The sequence below is a fragment of the Necator americanus genome, chromosome V (genome assembly GCF_031761385.1).
Source record: "Necator americanus strain Aroian chromosome V, whole genome shotgun sequence".
Lineage (NCBI taxonomy): Eukaryota > Metazoa > Nematoda > Chromadorea > Rhabditida > Ancylostomatidae > Necator > Necator americanus.
The window spans coordinates 16800634-16825056 of NC_087375.1; the positions used below are offsets into that span (position 1 = coordinate 16800634).

Consider the following 24423-nt stretch of genomic DNA (forward strand, 5'->3'; position numbering starts at 1 on the left):
CTGGCAAGATGAAGAGGTGTTTGTCTGTCCCAAACACTTCTAAGGCATTGTGGCTAATAAAACCCTTCCAACTTGGAGCAAACAGTTGAACACTTTGTTGATCCATCAAGCACTGTCTGTTGTCTGTCTGTCTCTAAACTTGGGCACTGCGGAGATGATGGAATTAACGCAGAAATGTTGAAATCTCGTTATCGCTCTGGGATTGGTGAACTGGCGAAAATTATCCGTTCAATTGACATGATTGACAAAAGAGCATGTGACTTGTGGAGGCACGCTATCATAATTCTTCTCCTCATGAAGCTATCCGTTGCGGACTTTTCTTGGCTCGGTTTGGTTCGGTCTTCGCTTTTTAGGACACGCTATAAGAAGACCGTATGATCGTTTTGTCCAAGTTGTGTCAAGGATGCACCCATGCTCGACGTGGAAAAAACGTCGTAAAAGAATGGTTCTGACGGAGTTGGTAAAAGGAGATTTGAGGACACTTGGCGTTGACAAGAACTTCAATAGAGACGGAGCGTTTCCCAGATTATGGAACTGAGGAATAAGATAGATGAACTCCAGCTGAAAATTGAACAGGAGGCGGCTATCCGCACCTCCGCCGGTGTGTCGTCCTTGGATATGTCCAAGGAGGACACAGCGGCGGAGATGTGGATAGCGACGTTAGGCCGTGACATCAGTCCGTTTTTTAAATCGAGTCATTTATTGATTTTTCAAAGGTCGCAGCAATTTCCCACCGGTTCTACTCTTTTTTTTTGCGCTTCCCTTCGCAAAAAATCTGCATCTATTACTGATGCTTATGTACACACATATAAATCTCAGCCTGTAGTATACATTGACTCTAATATAATGAAATTTCTTGAAGACAATTGTTTCGGTTCCTTTTCCTTTTTTCATCACTTAGGAAAATTAGTGTTCAGATAATAACGCTATTAAAACTGTAAGTGGATCAGTGGCAAGACACGGGAATCGAGTTACGCCCTTGGATGCAACTGAACCAAATCAGGAGGTAAGTGCTGCTAGTATTCAAATCGTTTGTCAGCTACACATTATCTTTCATTAGTCTTGTTTTCGTATTTATTCCGGTCATGCAGCGGATAACTTCAGAATCTTTACTAACTAGCTGTTTCTCAATCATCACACCTTTTTTTTAAAGAAAATGTTTCTAGAAAGATAACCGCGAGGACAACACATTTCTCACTGAATCAAGAAGTACATGTATTGCTACATATATCACTGTGAGATAATTGCAGGAAATGATATTTAGGCGAAAGATACTCGAAATGGAAATATTAGACAGGAACCCCAGCGTGCACCGCCTGAGAAGGTCATCACAATACCGCCTTTGAACATAGATAAGGTGCAGTACTGCTTTCGGAGTGTTAGGATGTGCAGTTTTCAAGACAATTCTGTTTATGAAGGACTATCTTCTTTACCGTTTAATTTTCGATTTTATTAATTTAAGCTCTCTATTACATCCGGAGATGAGCAACCGCTGGACTTATCTTGGCCAGATGCTCCGTTAAAAAGAGTCATATTTCTGCTTCTTGCTCCCATCACGTTTCCTCTGGCTTTAACTCTACCAGACGTCCGTAAACCGGTTAGCTCAGAACTATTTTACAGTACTTAGGTGCCTTCTCTCATGCATTACCCAAAACGCAATAAATTGTAAAGGAATTTTTGAATTATTTTTATTTCCGTTTGGGTGAAAGAAACCATGACCTACCTATAAAATCTACTGTCCAAAGTATTGTTGGGGGCGCAAATAAGTTTTGAGGTTTTTTGTAATTCTAAAACTTTATTCAGAATAATTGATACAACATATTTCATTCAAAATATTGTCCATTGTTAGCTTCGACTTTTCTCCATCTTTCAGGCAGCATGCGAATTCCGCGTTGGAAAAAATTCCTCGCCTTTTGAGGTGATTCAAGAATCGAGCCTATTTTTGGTTTCTTCGTAAGAAACGAAGTGCTGTTGGCCCGTGAGTGATCGAAAGGACCAAGCAGTCGGGAGGGGCAATGTCTGGTGTATATGACAGGTGGAGTAGGATATCTCATTTAAGCGCCTCCAAAGTTCCCTCGACTATTTTTTGCAACATGTGGACGAGCATTGTGGTGCTGAAAGATCACTTTGTTATGTCTTTTGGCATATTGAGGGCGTGTGGACTTCAGTCCTCGGCTCAACTGCATCAATTGTTGTTGGTAACGTTTATGACGACTTGACGGTTTCGTTAGGCTGGAGCAGCTCATAGTAGATTGCCCCGAGCTGATCCCACCAGATGCTCAGCATTAACCTCTTGTCATGAATATTTGGTTTGGCTGTTGAAGTCGATGCATTTCCGAGCTTATCCCACGCTTTTGTGCGCTTTGAATCGTCGTAGTGGACCTATTTTTCGTCCTCCATCACCAAGCGATGCGAAAAACCATTCCGATTTTGCCTTTGGAGCAGTTGTTCGCAAGTGAGAAAATGGCGTTCGACGTCTCTTGCTTGAGTTCATGCACAACCCAATTCCGTTGTTTTTGAACCCTACCAATGACCTTGGGAGAGAGTTCAAAATCGCTTTTTGAGTCACTCGCAAAGTTTCAGCGAGCTCCTCTTGGATTTGGCATAAATCTTGGTGGTTACACCATCTTTTTAAATTCCTCAAAACTTATTTGTACCCCCAGAATCTTAACCTGCTCTCGATGTCGTAATAAACAAATTGCAGAAGGAAAAAACATCCAAATAAAACTAAACTTCAAGAAAACTTGTTGCAGTCTTGGCGGTCGTGGTTCATAGTTACCTTCGTTGGATCAGTATTATGGATAGCGCTATTCTCCTACTTAATGGTATGGTGGGCGAACACAATTGGAGAGACGTTCGGTATTCCTACAGAAGTGGGTGTTTTCCCTTGAATAGTTTGTATGAACTTGGTTCTGGTTCTGGAACTGAGATCGTTCAACAGAATGCATTGTGTTCTATGAAAACGTGAAACGACTGTAAGAATAGTTAAATAAAGGAATAGAAAAATGGCAATCTTACCTCAAGGTGCTCTTAGTGAACAAAAATGTTAGTGATTTTATCAGGACTCGGGACGGTGGGCAATAATGCGTTTGATTAATGAGAATAGCAAGTATGTACGTGCATAGAAAGTACTAAATATCACACAGCTGAAAAAGGTAATGTTTTCTCAAAAATTGTTAACGTTGTTTCCGAATCCGAATAAAATTAAAGGTAAAAGCCAAGTTAGTTTAATTTTTCGGAATGCATGTACATCCAATCCTGTAAGCGGGATATTTTTATTTATAGCAATATTTCATGACATTTACATATCTCTGCCATTAATTCTCAGGCTTTCGAACCGTTTAAAAAAACCCGTTCTAAACCGGAATCTCTCTTCTATTGAAGGAATTCCTTTCCTTGATGTTCCTCGTTAAGTCGACGAAGTACACAATTGAAGTAGGGAAACAAAGGAGCTCTCACGTTTTAATTCACAAAGGACGTCCTTAACGTAAACTGTTAGTGACAGTTTACGTTAAGGACGTAAATTAATATCTAGGAAGTTTCTAAAGAATTTTCCTTTCTCAGTTAGACCCTCTCAATTTCAAGGAGATTAAGATCCTGGCTTTCAGCTTCTCTTTTGCAGATTATGGGTCTCACCATACTTGCAGCTGGTACTAGCATCCCCGATCTCATTACAAGGTAGGTCATTAATGTGAGATTTGAACTGCTGAAAAATACTGCGCAAGTTAGCATAGCCGTTAACTTTTATTATAATACACACATTATATACAATACATTATTATTTAACTACACATTGAACTATTACATATGAAATGCAGTGTAATTGTTGCTCGGAAGGGATTGGGAGATATGGCCGTATCGAGCTCCATCGGCAGCAACCTATTCGATATTTGTGTAGGGTACGAATTACCATCATTGTAAGTTTACAATTGAATTCTGTTCATGGAGAGCCTTCCAGGCTTCCGATACCTTGGCTGCTGTACTTCATTGTCGCATTGTTTCGCATGGGAAACGGTCCATTTCCAACTGGTATGTTTTACTAACCTACTACCTCTCATTGCCAATGAGCTAATTTTTGAATTTACAAGATAAGAATATGGCCTGGCATACTGCAGACCTTTTAAAACAATTTAGAGCATTCTAGTGTTTCTGTCTTTCTCTAATGCCCCTCATTTCTTTTTATAATTTTTTTAAAGAATCGAACTTGTCCGAAAAAAAGAACGTTCCGCTGTCATCCTGCCCCTCAGGAGGAGGTTGCTTTGACGTGAGCATTTTCACGTTTTCCTCTTCTAGCATCACCTTGGATCACAGAACATAACAGAACCATCTTACCTTTAAAGATTTTGGCTTGTGGTAGTGCATATAGCCGGACTGCACATTATTTAGTTAAATATGTGCAGTACCCTTCTGACATGGATGTACGTTAAATTGGTTCGATTTTTACAATGATGGAGTTTCGAGGTGAACATGGTTCTTCCAAGATCAGTTAAGCCATTGAAGACGAAACTCAGAATAAAAAAGGTCTTCCATTTGCTCTGTACTCTTTTCCCACATGTTACACAAAGAATAAACAGCAGATACATTGTATGTCTTAAAGTTTCCTCTCATTATTGAAATGGTTCAACTTTTTTCCTTTTTCATTTATTTTTTCTGACTTTTATATTAATTTGCACCTCATAGTATGATGCCAGTAAGTTTCTGCGATAGTACAGAATGCAAAACATGTGATGTTAAACCTTTTCGTACTGTTTCAGTATCAGTCATATCCAATGGACTCATCTGCAGCGTTGGAATGTTGTTCATGATGCTAGTCTTTTTGGTTGTCGCCATCGCTTTGTCTCGGTGGAGAATGGACAAAATATTTGGTGGGTTTCTTTAATAAGGAGCTCTACATTGATCGAGTCTATTTCGAGACCCCGCTGTTTGTTCCAGGTAGTCATCCAGAAATTTCGAAGGTTAATTTGATTTTGCTTTCGCTGCGAATCTAAACGCGTTGTAAACCTCGTATGCAGTGAACTCTTCCCTCCTCCGTACCGTTGTCCTACGGAAGTGTTCCGTTGTTGTAGTGAGTGGTGATTGCACAACCCTTTACAAGGACATCGTAGGGAATTGCGAGCAGGTCGTGAACATCCAAAAACAGCAAACTACACTCCATCCTCTCTACAGTACTGGGTCCCCATTAGGATTCGCCTCACCGCACAGAAGATCAATACCAGCAAACAATTCGACCAATATCAAATTTGGCCAAATTCGATATTGGTTCTGGTTGTCTGGTTGTCTTCTTTTTTGCTTTTCTTCCTGGTTTTTTCGTTTTTTAAAGTTTTTTTTTTCGTATTTCTCTTATTTGCTTATGTTATATAGATCTACTATAGACTAGTGCAACAGCGACTAGTGCGACATATATCATTCAAAGGGGTTTGCTATTATTAACAGCTCCGTTTCCATTCCCTGCTCAAGTTCGCTCCTATTTCACGGGGACGTAGACTCTCATCTCGTCATGTTTTCGTGATCTTACTGTTAACTTATTTGTGCACTGCAGAAAGTTAGTGCGGCTGAAATACGGCTGACCCGTAATTGAGCTTTGTAGTGGCCCAATTAATAGTGTGCAGATTGGTTCATAGCATCTCTACATGTGTATGTATGTATGTTTCTACACGAATGTGTAGTATTTTAGTATTTTTTCTTAATATTTCAGGTAGAGTATCCTTGTACGAGATAATAGATTATGGAGAGGAGGGTGATCCCGTCCATTTCTTCCTAATTGCCGTAAAAAGCCCGGAAGATGCGGCGCCGCACACGGTTGGCGTGCTCCAATCGAACTCGTCGTAGAAAATAGCGCGCCGAATCGCTCGAAGCCGTATCGTGCAGGCCGTTTTTTTCTTACGACAATTAGGAAGAAATGGACAGAATCACCATTCTCTCCATAATCTACGATCCCGTATACGAATACTCCACCTGAAATCGGTACTACCTCAGACTCGTGGAGTGATGCCTTTAAACTAGAGAAATAGTCGTATCAAAGCGAAGTGAAGCACGGCGCAGTTGCGTAAGCGGTTGCGCTCGAAGCAACGCAGTGGTGACTGCGGTTGGAATCGACGTGAGACCTTCGCGAACTGCAGCGGTGGATAATCCTAGCAAGGTTCCCCACCCATCATGACCGCTACCGCGCCGTTTCGAGCACAGCCACCTGCACCGTGTTGTTTTGGCCCCAATATTGTTTGCTGTTATGAGACAGTTCTGGTTCCAGTAAGATAGCTCTGATGTGAACCTTATCTTTAAAAAGTACAAAATACATTTAGAATCATGTTTTTTTTTAGGTCTCGTAATGATCGTATCCTACTTGTTCTTCTGTGTGTTCAGTGTATTCCTCGAAACTGGTCAGATCGTTTGCCCATTACGGATGTCCTCCGATTCTTGTTAACTCTTCCTTACTTCTTTTGTTTTCATGAAATTAACGTGAACCATTGTTGTTCTGGAATTCTTTTATTGATAGGAGATATTTCTTGTCTGAGCGCTATATTTTCGTCTAAAACACCATTTTTTCTAGCATTTTATTCCGAAGGAGCTTCTCCTGTTTCTTTGCAGATTCTCACATATAGAGTTCCGTTTAATTCACTTACAGAAGAATTTTTTAATGAGCAGTATTGATCGAGAATGACGATTTGATAGTTGCCTACACAACCGCTCAAATTTTGTTTCGCATTGATGGGGGTTTAAATTTCTTTTACTTTACAATCTTGTCTTGAATCAGTGTAATGTTCCATATCGTAGGTATTCAAGACTCCACTTCCTGTGTGCGTTTGAATTCTCTTCTGTGTTTAGAGAAAATTTTTTTATTGGTTTTCGTATTAGTACTGATCTCTCCTCAGGGAACATTACGTATCTCCTAGACTTGTCTGACAGCGGTAAATGCTATAGTTTCATAATTTTCAAGCAGTTAGTTGTGTTGAGATGTTCTTATTGTAAGCACACATTTTTTCGAAATGTAAAAAGTTTCCGAATGTTTCCCTGTTTCTATTGTTAAACAGTCAGTGTATGTATAAATGTAATCAAAGGAACGATCACATCATGAAGACTTTTTACTTGAACAACGAGAAAGGTCAGACACGATAAGGAAATAATTAAAAAAAAACAACCTTCACGTCAAAAGCAGTAAGCAAAAACTGATTTCCGATGTTGTCAACAACATGTCGACAGAAAAATTTTGTTTCAGACACTAATGAAGGAGGGAACGTAAAAACTGCGAAGCCCTTCTATAAGCCTCATTAGCAAAGCAGGAAACCTAGAGGGAAAAACAAGGCGCACATGACTCTTAAAAACCATATAGTGTTACTGCAAAAACTGAAAGTAAATAGTTGTTTTATTTAGTGAAAAAATACCTCAGTAGGATGTTCTAGTCACTTACTTAAAGGCAGCATACCCCGAACCTGGAAGGAGTGCGCAGGAGAAACTGGAGCAGAGGTTGTAGGCTGCGGGATACGGTTGTTTCCGCTACCTCTGCTTTATTGTCGTAAAAAACCGCGTGGAAGGCGCCGTCTCTTGCGACGATTTCAGCTACAACAGGTCAGCCTTGTGCACGCGCCGCATCCAAGTGCGAGCGGTCTCTTTATCAGCCTTTTAACCCATTAACCCATTTTAACCCACCCACCGCGCGCTCTTTGTGTGTTTGGCATATGGAACCGCGCGCTTTTCCAGTATGCCCCGGGCGTGGCCCACTGGCGGTCCACGAGACCCCAATTTTTGTATTGATTCCCTAATTTTGAATTTTCTGTAGATAGTAATGGATTCGAGTTTTTTTTTTCAATAATTTTGATCTGGATGAAAGTTTCGACCAGCAGTTGTTGTTAGGCTCTGATGATTGAAGATAGTGATGGCGGGATAGATGATTCACAGGCAGACGCTCTAGCTCTCTGTCCAAAAAATGATTCTGATTCCGTTTTCAGTTCAATGAGTACAATTAGCAGTGATGATGATGGCGAAGGATGGACAAGCGATGCTACAAGATAATACAATACTGATGTGCTCTGCACCACTTGATTTCTTTGAGTTGTTTCTGGATGATGCTCTCATGAATCTAATAGAGACGGAAACAAATCGATGCGGAAAAGTAGAGATCCCACATTCATAGAAACTAATAAAAAGAGTTAAAGAAGTTCATAGCACTCCGCATCCAGATGGGACTTGTGAAAATGCCTAGCCTACGCGATTACTGGAGTATGCAACCTGCATTAGGGGGTTATTCATTCGCTGGGAGGATAATATCCAGAAGCCGTTTTGAACAACTGCTACGTCCCTTGCATTTCTGTGACAATTTTGTTTTTTGTGGTCTTTGTATTTGTTCATGTTTCCGTTAGAAATAAATAATTCCCGGACCATTATGCGTGCAGCTTTGTGATTTTATCACCGTGGTCCTCCCGCGGGCAACTCGGTCAGTGGGTTAAAGGCATCACCCTACGAATCTGGGGTGGAGGGGGTTTCACGTGGGTTATGTCTATACGGGGTCGTAGATTATGGGAGGAGATGCGGCTTCGAGCGTTCCTGGGCGCTATTTTCTAAAACGAGTTTGATTGGAGAGCGCCAGCCTTGTGCACGCGCCGCAACTTCCGGGCCGTTTATTACGGCAATTAGGAAGAAATGGACGGAATCACTCTCCCCCCACAATCTACGACTCCGTATAGGGATAACCCACCTGAAAGTCATACTACTCCAGATTCGTGGGGTGATGCCTTTGAGTGAAACATGTACATAGAAGAGCGTTCTAATGCACGTTGTAGGAGCTAAAGCGGTTCCCACCTCTCCCCCAATCTGCACTCACATCTCTAGCTTCCGCAGATTCCCTCACACCAGATTGGTGTTATGCTGCCGCCAAGCTCAGCTGTTAATCTGCGCTTTGCGAAGCGGTTGATAATTTCCTCACCATTATCCGCAATTTTATACTATAAATCTCTTAGACTACTCAAGTGGTAACCACCTACTAAATCTTCACAGAGTCGTTTATTTTGTTATGTCTCCGATGTTGGTTTGTGGAGCGGAGCTCTACGAATGAAATCTCGATTGTGATAACGAAGCCACTGTGAGAGCATCGGAGTAGAGCTTTCTTTGGTCTGTTCTCAGACAGCCCTGTCTTTCAAGTAAGGCTTTATATTGGCGGTTTCGCGCACTTTTTTTGGGATGCAGATTCTCATTAGATTCCAATATCCTCTAGATTATTTTTAGTTCTAGCGGACCAGACCTGTACGGGTTCCAAAGGAGCGGGTGTTTCGGCCTCAATTAAATCTACTTAAACGCGCTCGCGTGGCCGCTGTTCGGGTAGATTCGAAGGGCGCTGGACCGTGGAACCTCTACCGTATTTGCGGCTGTTTAGCGGGCTTGCGGCTTCGATTAGTTAAAGCGATGTGAGCGAGTTCGTTTTGATTTTGATTTTAATGCAAGTATTTGGATCTTGGAAAGTGAATTGTGGTCATGACCACTTCTGCTGCTCAGCGATACATAGCAAAGTTTCATTTGGCTTAAGTTTGGCAAGGAATACAGTGACTCCTACTTCAGAAACTTCCAGCCTTCGCAGTCAACCAATCTACTGGTAAGTGAGCGTCATCCTACTGAGGTTTTCTGCTACATCTGAAAGCTGCTTTCCCATAGCTACCCATTCAATCTCTCTCTTAGAAATACCTTTTCTTTTCTTAGTTTCTTTTTTGTCTAACTTTTCAAAAATATGTGAAGAATATGTGCACTAGTCTGAAAGATGCTTATTGAATGGCCGCATGATATGCTTTTATGGACAAACATGTCTCTTACGGTAATAATGATTCGAGGGTGAGCCATCTGAAACAAATTGAGTGAAAAAGATGGCGGACGTCAAAACAAAAATAAAGGGAAACTTATTTTAAGTGGTGATAAGATTGTATATGGAAAACATTACGAAAACTGATATATAAATGAATTAGTATTATCGTTTAGCGTTAAACACCAGTCAAGTCGTACGACTTGTGAAAATTCATGAAAACTAATGAGAATTTAGATTCATGAGAGCAGTCGGTAGAGGAGAAGGCTCTCAGAAATCCTCGAACTTTTTCCTGAAACTGAGCAGAAATGCTCCCGAAAAGTTTAGCATAGAAACTGTTTAGTATCATGTTAATGGAAACAATTAGTTCAGCCAGTTATTGACAACGATGTTCTTTTTTCAACATTTTCCGAAAGCAAACATGTGATCAAGGTTATATTGCTAACTTCGCTATAGAAGGATTCTTTTCTTTTATACTGGATTTTCAAATGGAGAGATTTGCTCTGTTGTCGAAACTGAGAAGCAGTAGGAGGAAGATTCCTTGTTTTGCTTTGGTAGAGCATAGAGCAAATCTTCTGTCTTCGGGGCTAGTTCAAAACGAATTCTCGCGATCACAGGCTATCACGGGTGTGATGGAGGCGCAGATACATCAGAAGTAGCAGCGAGCCAGTCCGCGCAGCCATTCAAGCAGATTTACACGGGCCCAGCTATTTCTGCTACCTTCATGATGCTCATCAGCATTGCGATTTCTCACTGTCATGAAAATCTGCAAATTCCGTTGAGGCAGTTTTAAGTGACAGCGTCAATAAGACCGTTTCATGGTGCTGTCTCCAGAATCATGTTAACCGTCTTTTTCATTCTAAATAAACTCTACCAAGGAACGTTGCAGGCTTTGTGAAGTTTTGCGCTTCCGTGCAGTTTCACCGTACACGAATTGAAGCCATTTGCAACAGAATTCTTTGTATGTGTGCGCAAAGGTTGACTTCTGTTGATACCTAATACTTCGATTTGTTTTATCCCTTGCGTTGTTGAAGATAGTGAGAGCAAGATTTTATTGTGACAATCTCGTTGTATCAATGGTTTTTTATGGCTTATTAGTAGAAGTAAATATGTGGCAATGTATATAGGATCACTAGATTACTGAACGTATCCTGCAAGTCTCCTAGTTTGCTTGGATAACAAATCGTTTTTCAGGTCTTAGTTTCAAATCATCCATCGCTTTTGATAGCGGGAAAGGAGCTGGATTCACGGGAAGTGGATGGCGTAGGGCCATCTGAAATGTACATTATAGCATAGAACAATATCAAGATCTTTGTGCCAGCAGTTGTCAGACACTTTTCAATTAGCAGCTATTTCGTTGCAGGGTCTCTGCTTCAGATACGTGTTATAAGCTTTATTAGGCCTAGCCCCACTCCTACTATGAGCAATGTGTAGCTCTGAGCCAAGTACCTGATATCCGTTGGTTACTCACCGATGCACATTAAAAATGAGTGATTTCTTGCGGAGTTGTCCGAAGGCAGTGTATCAACGAAATTGCCGCAGTACGGAAACTCGAGAGAACCGTAAAGTTCTCTGGAGAACTGTAGATTACGAGAACCAAAGTGGAAACTTTCCCTAATACTCACTTTAGAAAACCTGCAAAAGACGCCGTTCTTTCCCACAAAGTCAGCTGCTTCGTGCCGTGCGAGCGGACGAAAACTAGTGATGCCTCCTTACCAGTCCATTCAAGTAAAACCAATGGATAGGCTACTGAGGGACTGGAGCGTGTACAAGGGGACATGTTCTAATCTACCTCTCAGGAAAAAAACGTCATTCACACACGGTTTTTGACGACGATTAAGGGAAACTTAGAGAAACCACGTAGGTTTCCGCAATCTAAAACTCAAACTCAACCCCCGAGGTTTCCGTATTTCGTCAACTTCGTGGTACGCTGCCTTCAACAAGCTCCGCGCAAAGTAATAGAAATTATTTTTGTAGTCAGGATCATTTTGCTATCACCGCGACGACAGTGCGATTCAAGGATTCGTCAAGACGATAAGTGGGACGATAAGTATCTATATTCGTGCACTGTTAGACGGAAAAAGAGTAATTATTATAAGAAAAAGAACCAATACAACAATATTGTCATTGGGCCCAATACAATCCTGGTCTATAAAGTAATAAAGAATAACGCTGTGCACAACGGGGATTAAGAACCATACGAACGTCTTAAGGCCAACGTTAACAGTATCCTGTTACTCGCTGTTTCTAACAAAAAGAGTGCTTTTTGTGGATATTCCTAGAATTTTTCCTAGAACAGTTAACGTTATCGGAAATGTCAAGAGCCTGTGATTTCTTCTCTTGAAACGCAATCCTCGCAAATAATGGTGGTCTAGACATGATGAGATAGACATGCACATACTTCAAATTTATCACTTAAAGGCATCACCCCACGAATATAGGATGGTGCGGGTTTCAGGTGGGTTATACCTATATGGAGTCGTAGACTATGGAGAGAAGGCTGATTCCGTCTATTTCTTTCTAGTTGCCGTAAAAAACGGCCCGGAAGATACGAAATCGAGAGTTCCGGCGCGCTGTTTTCTACAACGAGTTCGATTGGAGCGCGTCAGCCTCGTGCACGCGCCGCATCTTCCGGGTTTTTTTTTTAGGAATTAGCAATTGGAAGAAATGGACAGAATCACCCTTCTTTCCATAACCTACGACCCCGTATAGAAACTCTCCACCCGAAATCCGCAGCGCTAGATTCGTGGAGTGATGCAATTAAGGGTTACAGGAATGTTCGCGGCCACGACATCAATTGTAGTAACGGCAAGGCCCCGTCGCTGAGGTCCCTTCTAGTACCTCTCACGTCTGTAGTCAGACAGTTTAAAGGAAACCTCCCTAATCTTAATCTACTTAAGCGGCGCGGGTGGTAGCGACGGTGCACTCTGCTTGATGCCTCTGATCTGAGATCCCTGCGCAGGCATAAAAGTCCATAGTACTGACGAAGGGTACGAAAAGAAACTGCATTTAGACTGTTCCAAGGCTCCGCAGATATATTAACAAAGGAAGTATCTCGTCAAGTACCTCAGCGTTTTACCGTTGAGGTACTTGACTTATACACTTTTCACGCTCCCATTCTATCCTTTGCTATTCCTTCTACATTGCACAATACTGAGTGGTGAGGTTGTTGCTGATATTTGCTGCCGTTGTGCTAATTTTGGCAAGAATTTAATTGATTCTTGCCCAGTACAACTTTCGGCCGGTACACTTCCTGGTAGTTTGATGCCAGTGCATGATTCAATTTAAGCCATCATTTCAAGTCCTATCGCGGTTATTTACGTTGTAGCAGTCTTGACTCTAATGAAAGCTAGATTTCCACATCTAGAGAACATCTAAAAAAATGCTAGTCCAAAATATAGGCATCTTCATAAAGTGCCTAGAAAATGTAGTCTTGCATCTTGCAGAACTCAACCCTACGCTGGTATATATCATCAAGCAGTAAATTGACGTGAGAAGAACCGAATACACATTGGTGCTCACAGTAGGGGAAGTACTTTGAGATAGAGCTGGTTAATGAAGCTCTGCTACAAAACAACACACTGGAAAAGTGAGCGGTCGTGACATCCACTCCACTGGCTATTCAAATTCGGAAGCCTTATATCGAAACGCGAGCGAGTGCTTTCACAAACACGGCATCGAACGATAGCCCTCATCCCGGTCACAGGGCCTAAGACAGCTTAGAGCTGTCAGGTATCCAACATTCCGCAGCACGCGCAACCGTCTGAGCAGATTTAAATGGTATCGGCCGGGCTCAACACTGAACCTTTCGCCTCGTTTTTGCCATCAACTAAACTGTGTATGAAGCGGAAGGAAGAGTTTGCCAGCACCAGTCACCAACGTCTTCAAATGGCCAGTTCTCACTCTGTATCTCAACGCTCGGAACGAACACCACGATTACATACTGGATTTTTTCCACATAGTTTAATCCGCCATCACTCCTATGTTTGTATATGTTTGTTAATAAAATCCAGAGTGGTGGGGGCAGATAACACGCCGGGTCCGAGGGTTTCAACAGTGCCTGGACTCGGGTCACCGTTGCTCACTGTTCCTCTGGGTCCGACTCCCCATCACAAGTCTTTACTAGATTTCTGTGGAAGTGATACAAATTCGAACGATGCAAAAGAAGTGTTGTTTGCTCTGTACACAAATTACCTCTCGCATCATTGACGTCCAACTTTTCTTCTGCAGAGCACCTATTCGGAGGCGCCTTCCCAATGCGGCTTTCTGAAAAAAACTTTTTCACCAAGTAAAACCAGTATATCATACTAGCATACCTTTGGCTTATGCTTGTATGTCGCTTCGTTGTCAAAGTAGCTGTGTGTCTTTGCAATCCATAATTCATCGTCCAGTCCTGGTTTTGCAAATGCCTCTAAACAAAAAATTCCAAAACTTCACTAAAGAATGCGAGTATGTATATAAAAATAATATAATATGTAAAGTAAAGCAAGCCGTTGAAAAAACAATTTAATTTGAAGGATTGTTTTCTCTGTTTTTAAGAACTATATGCTCCCGCCATGTTGGTCCAAACTGTTCAATTTGTCTCAAAGATGACAGCAGAACTAATCGGAATGTTGAAATTTTCCCCATCAAAATGTCGCTCTGAACTCCATGGTCAATTTCGAATTAAGTTTATTACGGTGGTGGTGCCAGTGACATGAAGTCAAAAAACAAATTTGATCGAATCTTTCTTATCCTCCTTGATTTTTTTTACATAGAACCACTGGAATTGCTAGTACTTCCACATTTAGAGCACCAATCCTCTGAGACAGCTACCTCAATCGATATGACGATGACATCGTTTTCACATCTATCATTGTTTGTAGCGTATTATTACTTATCATCACATAATTTCGTTGAGGGTGCAGTGTAGTTCGTGGGTGGTTCACCCGCTGCTGCATGGTCAATGCTTCGAAACTGCTGTACAGCAAATCCTTCCATCGATACGAAATCGATAAATTGGTACCAGACTTGTTGGCGAGGATAAAAACACTGATTTGGGGCATCGGCTGGCTTCCGCAAGTCATTTCATATGGCATTCACGCTTATATGAACCTTAAACGTCTCCGAATTCAAGTGAAACGCGAAGGCGCATCCCTATAGGGATTATGGTCGTTGTTTTATTCTTGCTGATTGTTTTCTAAGTTTTCAGGCCGGGTGTGGCGCAGTCGGTTAGAGGTCGTTGTAGTCACAAGATCGTTGGTTTGAAACCGCCTTGGTGCAAACGAAGCCTTTCATCTCTCTGGAGTCGATAAATTGGTACCAGAGCTGTCTGGGAGGATGAAAACACTGACGTGATCATTGGCTGGCCCCCGCAAGTCATTGTATGGGCCAACACGCGTTCCAAAACCTCAACGATTATGAATTCCAGTAAAACGCGTTGCGGGATCCCAAGTGGGTTGAGACGCCAGTGACTGTATCCTTTTTATTCTTTTTCAGAGTCTTCTGCGAAGAGAATCACCACGATCGCAATTAGGAAGTATTTACCTATCCTCATGAGCTTCGCACTTGCGTACAAGCAACCGGTATTTTAATATATTGAGTGCTTTACTGTGATCGCTTGGATAAACTCATTCACGAATTTGTAGAAAGTGAAGCTCACCAAGGCGGCTTTTTATTGATGTCTCGATAAGACTCGGTAGTCCATACCATGTGTCCATGGAGTTGAGAGACGATGATGATGATGAGCACGTACTTTCGGCAGCTAAAATCTCGCTCTTCAATTGTTCTCATGGAAATAAGACTGCTGCTAAACGGATGCTTCCTCTTGAACAACACGCTGATTGTCGGAGGAGACCTCACGTACAATGATAATTACCGTTTGAGCTGGTTGTCTCTGGACATTCTGTAGTGGCTTTAGATGCTTTTTCAACAGGAAGTCGGAAGGGTGTGGATTGATTCGTGAGAGGAGAGGGTAGTGCTGATTGATCCGTTGTAGTCATTTCACTTGGTGACACAGTTGAGAATTCGGAATCCCTGTGCGGAATAAAATAAGAGTCTTCTATTTACTTACGAAACCAGCGTTTCAAATATGATATAACATAATATAACATCATATAACATTACAACTTGTGACATAGCATCTGGGTATTTTCTACCAAAAATTCACAACAACGGATTGTCTTTCATTGTTTTTCGTAACTATTTAAGAGAGATGGCACGTCCAGCTTGCAAAAGAAATCCTACTCACTAATCAAGGAGGGGGAAGTTGCATGTTCTATTCCATTAAGGTAACATTGACTGAGCCAACCGCATAATGAATCCACATAAAGGTAGCGCATCACGAAACTGACGACATTGGGGTCCTCGACAAGCAGATAGGAGTGGGGGCGTGGTTCACCTGCGTGAGCGTAATCACGCTTAACTTCCGTTAGTGGTTCAGAGAAAGGCGTGTGAAATAGCTTTGTGTGATTCCGTCTACCGAACGATGCAGTTGGTTACGGATAATAGAACGAGAGCAATCGGCCTTTTTATTACAGATAAGGAGATTACATTATCAATTGATCCATGATCAATTTCATGATCACCTGTATCACTCATGCTTCCGCTGTTCGCCGATTTGCTCGAGCGGGGGCGGGTAACACTTTTACTTTTTTCCGATGGCGCAAAGGCTGTCCAGTGATTGCTCTTCTAGTGAAGAACACGTGAACCATCGTATTCTTTCTAGAAGGTGTTCCTCAGATGCCTGTAATAGCGTCTGGTTAGCAGACGTGAGTTTGTAGTTACCTGCGCGTCTACGTCTGCGTTTGGGACGTGTTAGCCCCAAACTTTCCGGAGACATTCCTTGGTGGTTTTAAAATTCTTGACTCTCCTAGTGCAATCGTAAAATGTTCTACGACCCACTCGTATTTGTTGTCGATAGTGTTCCCCGCGGTATCCTCCCACAAGGAGTTAAACGAAAAGTCCAGCCAGTCAGTGGTGGTCCGGAAAAAAGGTGCTTGCTTTATAAAGTTTATGGCTTCTTCCGCTTTTTGTGTAAGGGAATTGTGTAAAGGAAAATTTCCCTCAGAGGAATCGATAAATCGAAAGAAATATATTGCGATAGCGAAATTCGTCACGTAAAACTTTTGTTGACGATGATGTGGCCAGTTTAATTACACTTGACCAGGCTACTCCCATGTCCAGCATGGAGAAGAGAGTTAATTAAACTTTAGATGATTCTTGGAACCTCATCCTTCCTGGAGAAGCCATACCAGGTATCTGCCGTTATGAAACTCTTTCTAACTTTTTCTTTCTGATTATTTCTTAGGGGATTTGATTTTATGGCCAGTTTGCTGACGACCAGCCTCGCGGGTTTCGTTGGATGACTAGTTTTCCTTCTGGATGGACAAATGGAGCTTATTTGTTGCAGGCGACTTGAAACAGCTCCTTTGGACCTCCCGATTACTTACAAGGCTTTAGCTCTACTGACGTGCGGAATAGAGGTGGAAAATAGGGAGAGGATAAAGAGTACTATAAGTCTTTGCCAGCACACCAGATAGAGGAAGTCTGTCCCTAGAATCCACTTCGGTCTCAGGGCAGGCACAGCGCACAATCCACAAAGTCTCAAGGCACATTGGTCTGCGGTTGTGCCTTTACTTGTCAGCTAGGGACGCGCCGTATAGCCACGAGAGTAACCGAATGCGTTCCCGCTACTAGAGAAGATTGGTGGAATTTCATGAATATGAACATTCACGAATGTCTTTAAATCAAAATCATCATCAATCATGAATGTTTCATATGGAGATTTTTACTATTCCCGTTGCCACAGTCTGTTTGGAATTCACTCAGAGATTATGCTAGGGCCTACCACTCTCGCCGAACTTCATCCTTCCTATTTCATAATTTAGCTCCTCCATGCTGTGAGTGAGTAAAGTACGACGTCTGGAAGGTTGTACGAAAAGCTCACAGTGTTTGATTTGGTTCATCTTTAAAAAGTTCAAGTAACCAAAGTGAGAGAATCTCTTGGAGGATAGTCCAAAAGAGTAGAGCAAATAAATATTATAATGATAAAAATAATCGGCACTGAATCAATTTCAAAGTAATCAGGTCCCAATCCTTCATCTCTCATTGTTCTCGTTACCAGTTGAATAAAACAGAGTGAAAACGAATGAACAGTGGAAACCCGCACCATCCTTCCTCAAGATTGTTGAACTCCATCCTCAGTGCCGCAGAGTTGTGCTCAGCAACAACCTTCTGTACTTCATCTCTGCAACGGAATTTCACTTCTTTGGATATAGCTGAGATTAAACCTGTCATATACTATGAAACGGACACATCAGACATTTCGTGGTCACCATATTCTTCCTCAGAACTTGTACTGCATACCCTAAGAAATTGCTACGCTATGCAAAACTACTGTGATTCAACTTTAGTCGAAATTTAGTGGAAAATCGAAGAAAATGTGTTCATACCCTGTTTCCATTACACCTTCATCGAGTGAAGTATCGAAGGTACTGAGATCTGAGGTAGAGCTGCCAGTCTTGGAGTCGAGCGAAGAATAATTTGAGCCGTCCTAAAAGTAAGCGATTAGCTGTAGTAGACAGCGTTCTTTGCACTTGTTCATACAAAATAATGCTTCAGGTGGAGACCAATGGTGAAACGTCTGCACTGTGTCTGTTTGAGCAGGATTCTGGCAGTTCAAAATGCCCTGAACTGTGGAGCAGTCGCCTAGGCGGTTGTGCTAGCATTGGACCTTCATGCCAGCAGGGCGAAGCAGGGACTATAGCCCTTCACTTTAAGCGCAAAAGCTTATGCAGCTAATGTCTAAAAGTCACTAATGTAATATTCGACGCCGTTTTTACCATGTCCGAGAGTAACTGCCACAAAAAAAAAATCTGGAATTGAGCCCCTACAACGCAATGCAAATGGATTCAAGACCGCGTTCCACCTCGTTCATAAGTTTACTTGTCATTGATGCAAACAGCGCAGCAATAGAATTCATCACCATGTTTGTACAATCTGTAGTCACCTTAACCTGCAAAATCAAAAGTGTTTTCTCCCTCCGGAGCCTACAAAAATTCAATATATTTGTCTTTGTACAATAGAGACACAGGCTTGTAAGAGCTGGTCTCTGCAAGTCGTTGTGCATGTCGCCTGCGCGTTTATCAACTTTGGGAGTGGGATCGGGGAAGCTTCAAGACGTCGAAGGGTGTGGCTTTATCGGCATGCATATTGTCTAAAAGCGATTTCAAATTACTTAGAATTTGGCGATGCGTGGTGGAATTTCTTATTGACACGATCATGGCCAGTGTTCAACGTAGCTCATCATGCAGACAGTGTCAGGCTTATAGAAAAATCCTGAATAAAATCCCCCTCTATTTCGAACGATTACCTTTTTATTAAAATGAGATATCAATTAATGATGAAGTTCCATCTGCAATATCTTGTGGCTGGTCAACTCTAGCGTGTGAGAACGGGCGATGTCGTTGAAGTAGTAAGAAGTTGCCCCGCTTTGTACCTTTTCTATGGAAAACGACGCAAAATCTGGAGTTGAATACCATTTACCATAGCTTCCACTGTAGACGAAAAGTCTGACAAAAAGTTTTCCGAGGCAGAGCATTTTATGGGAATCTCACCAACAACAAAGCAAAATATTTTTCTGATGTAGGCCAACTTCGAGATCTTTTCGGAGTGGTTCGGTGTACGAGGGCCACTGGTCAAATCACCTACGGTAGAAATACAGTCAACTCTAGTCTCCAGTGACAATATCCTTCATAGAGTCCTTCCAGTGAGGACGGAGAAATAACGCAAACACTTGACGTTTTATCCGAATCATCATCAATCACGTGTTTCGTGTGGACGCATGTAGAGGCAACCGGTAGCGAAGACCCGTAAATGTGGTTGACTGTGAACTGTGGGTTGGTAGATCCCATCTCAACGCAGATGCTAGTGGCAGCTGTTCTCAATCTTCTAGGAATTCATAAAGACGATGCATCGCAGATGTTATACAACATTATGGTGAAGGATTTTTTCCTGGCGTTCCTAAGAATCTCCAGAAAGAAAGTGCTTTAATTCAAGTTTTTTTTTCTAGAACCCAATACATTGTGAGAATGAGTTTGCCAAACGGTGCGATGTATTTTGAAGGTGTCGTTTAGCAGTCCCCTATAGTTCCCCCTACGTGATGCGCATCGACGACTAGAGAACTCAGTGGGAGCTGCAACAGATCATCTAGAAGACTTGCCATATATGGGGGAGTGTGAAGGCGCAACAAGGTGCAAACTGCAGGTGCGTGCCTCAACTTGTGCGCTAAGTTTTGCTTTGTGCACGGTTTCATTCCCAGTCTCAATCGTGCAGAAACGAAGAAAGCGCTGAGCTAGTCTTTCCCATTTCAAAGTTTAAAATGTGCACCTCAAACTAACCACAATTTCTGGCGCGTCAGCACCAGCGGCTGTTCGTTTCGCGTAACCGCTCTGCCGGTTTCCCATGCACCGCTTTCTCAACTGAACGTACCCAGCTATATCATGCTAAATGGTTAAGCATGTTAAGCGCTTGATCTCATCACGAAAACATTAATAGGGCAACCATTCACAGTGCAGGAGTATCAGAAATAATATCGGGATCACTATACTTACCGCCACCACTAACCATGAAAACATGTAACTGTATCCGAACCGATGGAAGTGCTCCGTTTCAGCTACGATCAAAATTTCCGAACTCTTGTGAATAGGCTTTGATCTTTAACATAGTGGACTTATGCATAAGATCTAGTGAACTTTTTTTAAGGATTGCAACAGGTGACAGCTATTAAAGGAGTTTGCAGTGTGTGAGATCAATTCTCAAGTTTCACTGTGTTAAGCGAAGTCGCAACGTTATCATAGAGTGGACCATGAAATCAGCAGAGGAGCTCAATTAAAGGTTGGTATTTGCGCGAATATTGACCATAATTAACTCCGCATTTGATTTAAGAAGCGGCCAAGCAAAGGCACACCCACCTCAACCCACATCCATAAATTAATAGCCTGTTTTTTGCATCTGTCCAGCATTGCATTAGGTCTACCGGAAAGTTCTGCCCGTTTCTGTTACAACACGTTTCGACACGTGACCACATGTTTGTTTGGCGCATGTTCGGCTCTCTCTCCACCGCCCAGGGTTCACAGCCGCGCGGGCGGCGCCACCCTGTTTGCTGGTTATTGAGCGCGCGATTGCGGGCGCTCAGTAACCATCAGGTGCAGACCCGTGCGTCACCCGCGCGGCCGTGGACCCTGCGGGCAGCCTTAATGCATACATACTGACGCAGCAAATTAAATAAAACACACTTGCTTCGCGTTAGTCTTTAAAGTGAAGTGATAGTGTACCCATGGCCACTGATAAAGTTCATTTGCGCCACTGTATTCTATACGAATTTCAACAAGGAAGAAAAGCTACAGAAGCATGTCGAACTCCACTGAGAGTGTATGGTGAAGGTAAAATTTCTGATAGGATAGCTTTCTGGAAGCCCTTCCACCTCTAAACAAAATTTGACTCTGAATAGTTAATGTTTGTATATGTCGGGACATTTCAAGACATTATGAGCTTTTAAAACCGAAAGAAAAGCTCAATTCGGAGAACTTTTGCCAGCAACTGGATGAAACAGAGACAGACTGGACTTAAAGACAGCAGTCCAAGAAAAGAGGCCGGTGAAGTTCAATAGAAAGGCCCTAATACTGCACCATGATAATGCCAAGCCACATGCTCCTTTGGGGACTCGTCAAAAAATTCCTGAACTAGGCTGGGAAATTATGTCGCATCCAGCATATTCCCCGAACTTAGCACCCTCCGACTATTTCTTGTTTTTTTTTCATACTAAATTCTTTGAGTGGCAGAAAATTAAAAAATGAAGAAGATGTCAAACAAGCACTGGTTCATCCGCATCAAAAGATGAAACATTTTTCAAAATGGGAGATACAAATTGCCGTCACGCTGACAACAGATCATTAATAATAATGACAACTATATTATTCAGTAATGTTTATTGACAGTAGAAAGAAACATGTATTTTGTTTCATTCCAAAACCGGACAGAACTTTCCGATGGAGGTAATATTAGGTTGGGAAGCAAGCAGCGAGAGTTTTTTTTCTCAAAGCGGAAAATGGGTAATGAAATAAAAATGTTTCTGAATTATTGTACATCATCGTACATCAAAACAATTTTTCACTTTATAAGATTATGAAATCTCGATGCACTAGTCCTATTCATTCCAGTATTTTTATACCATAAAAAGGGAGCGTGAAATCGACAACATAGAGCATTTTACACATTGCTTGCTTTTTGCAATTAACTACATAGGGCGTTAAAGCCGCTGACGCTGAGGTTGTTGCTTTGTATGGAGGATTACAAGTATTCTCTAATCCAATACATTCGGCCACTTCTACAGTTTCAGGTTTAAAGGGATTTTAATATCTTTATCATGCATTTATGACACGTTGTCACGCAGGACACTAATTTTAGTCGCAAATGTTTACACCTGCCAAGCTAAATTATCCACCCTTGTCGTCTTTGTGGTTTTTCAATAGTTTCTGGAGAATCGAGCGCCGCTTTTGGCTCCGATGTTTGTTCCGATGTTTATAACATGGTTACGTCTTGACCAAACTACCATCACTCTTGTTCTTTGTTTGATTCCTGCTGGAACTCATAAATTAATCTCCTTTATCGAATACATGGAGACCACACCCGAAAGTCGAATTTTAATCTGAAAAATTTCATGAAGTCCCAACTACAAAAGTGAAGCCATGCAAGACGCAAGAATTGGAATAGTGCCAAGGGTACTTAAAACCCTCCAACACTTTCTAATTTGTGTTGCTTCTGAATTCATTTAGGTTCCATCCAGAGCAGAGAGGGGATTTTTAGTCATTCTCGTTAACAAAAAATCTACCACACAAGGGTATAAATGTTTTGAAAGCGATGCTTTCTCACTACGTTTATTTCTCGCGCAGATATTTGTGTTTGTCTAAATTTTTATATTGAAACATTGAAAGATAATGTTCAGATCTGAGCGAGAGGTGGATGGCTGTCTGTCCTTCATCGTGCGCTGTTGTTTGGTGCAAATACTAGCAGCGAATGCTGAACCTCAGCAACAGCTAACATGATCAACTTCCACAGAAGATGAAAAGATTTTTTTCCTTGCATCACATGTAACTTATATAAAGGAGATTTGATATGTATTACAATGACTGTGATGCCAGAATATGTGTCATTAGTTTAAGCCGCGCCACGATTTGATTGCCATAAGAACCTTGAAGTAGCTCCCGATTGGACTATTGATTTGCGCACAGCATAGTGCATAGGATACATACCTTTTGCGAAGTTTTTCTGTTATGAGATTAATTATATCAAAGTGATATCAATTTGCAGCCTATACTTACCTGAGTACACAGTGCATTTTCAGAAGAAAAGACTTTTTGACAAATGTTGAAGGGAAAGTCGCACAGTGAACTCTGGAATCGTAGGAAATCCTTGTTCATGTTAATGTTTGAGAGGAAACGTGCATGTTGATTGACTAAACTATCATACTTGCAGGTCCTGCTAAGACTCTTATGGGGTTTTCGTCGGAAATCTTTCGGGTTAGAAAAGATTGGAGGTACCATCATCAGTGAAAGTAATCTGTGGAAAGTACGCATATTGATAGCGCCAAGAAAACGATAACGTAGAGAGTTGTTAACTCTTTAGGTTAGAAAAAAATAGTAGGAAGGAATGTAAGGTCGTGAAAAGGGTAATTTCAACTTCACGGAATCACGTCTGGCACAGCAACAAACAGTTTTGGAACTAAAACATGTGGTGGAAAATAGGCATGGAATTGGTGGTGTATAGGTGAAGTCTTAAGAGGTGATAAATAAGAAAGGAACCTTGGAAACAACCAGAGAACTTTGAAAAAACCAGAAATAATAATAGTCGATGTTGACGGTAACGTCAATGAAAATTTTTCTATTCAGCGTGTCCAAGGGCACTTAATCTACATCCACACCATACATACATAAACTACTTACCTCAGTAATGGACGAACGTGTAGGGGACTTCTGTACAAAAAGTCAGTGAGCGTCTCCAACCTCCTGATATGAGTGTAAGCTATTCTCACAGTTATGCACCAGAAATCATGGCCTTCAAACCTATGTAGGAATCCGGTCTAAATATTGCTTAGACTCTTCGTGATCACAGTACTGTTTCATCTGCTTCCTTCGAAAACAATGACTTACTTGACTTAATCGGCGTACTGATGTCATCGCCTGATGCGATTACCCGCGTCTTCGCTGAGGTGTACCATCCTTGGGGCACCTTTTTGCAATGTATGTGAAAGTGCACCTAATTACGTTTGATTAGAGCAGGGCCACCATGTGGAGGTAGCAATCAGACTCGTGTACGCGGCCCCACGAAACCAGTATAATATCAAATCAGGATAAGTTTAGAGGGAGCTCTAATGCTCCCGTAAAATTCACAGCGGTTGTTATAGTTGTTCACATTACCGTTCGATTTCTCTAGAAAGTCATTAATTGGAAACATTAATAATTTTATGTAGTCTTAACGACGAAGTTGCGTCATTCCAAAAGAGGAACAGAATTGTTCCCCTGTCTTTGAAACCTGCAAAACACTGCAAAATTTATATCGTCATTTAGTAAACGCACTTAATGTTTATTCAGTGTAAACATTTC

General features: G+C 41.7%; 2 protein-coding genes across 3 annotated transcripts; one reads left to right on the plus strand and one right to left on the minus strand.

The window, feature by feature from the left end:
* Positions 1–528: 528 nt before the first annotated feature.
* Positions 529–6421, plus strand: RB195_014129 (uncharacterized protein; the record flags this gene model as incomplete). Its single annotated transcript, XM_064204261.1, has 10 exons — positions 529–676; positions 918–1006; positions 1265–1357; positions 1463–1597; positions 2754–2873; positions 3623–3678; positions 3819–3899; positions 3959–4029; positions 4755–4865; positions 6318–6421. 10 exons carry the CDS (start codon positions 529–531, stop codon positions 6419–6421), a joined length of 1008 nt encoding a protein of 335 aa, XP_064060142.1.
* Positions 6422–10943: 4522 nt separating this feature from the next.
* Positions 10944–23997, minus strand: RB195_014130 (uncharacterized protein; the record flags this gene model as incomplete). Of its 2 annotated transcripts, XM_064204262.1 has the most annotated exons (12): positions 10944–11054; positions 13976–14047; positions 14098–14192; positions 15423–15524; positions 15639–15796; positions 17931–18008; positions 18075–18128; positions 18214–18314; positions 20161–20265; positions 20374–20476; positions 23764–23900; positions 23971–23997. In XM_064204262.1, 12 exons carry the CDS (start codon positions 23995–23997, stop codon positions 10944–10946), a joined length of 1143 nt encoding a protein of 380 aa, XP_064060143.1. The 2 variants fall into 2 exon arrangements, with proteins under 2 accessions (XP_064060143.1, XP_064060144.1); XM_064204263.1 differs by lacking the exons at positions 20374–20476; positions 23764–23900; positions 23971–23997 and having other exon boundaries at positions 20161–20226.
* Positions 23998–24423: the final 426 nt, after the last annotated feature.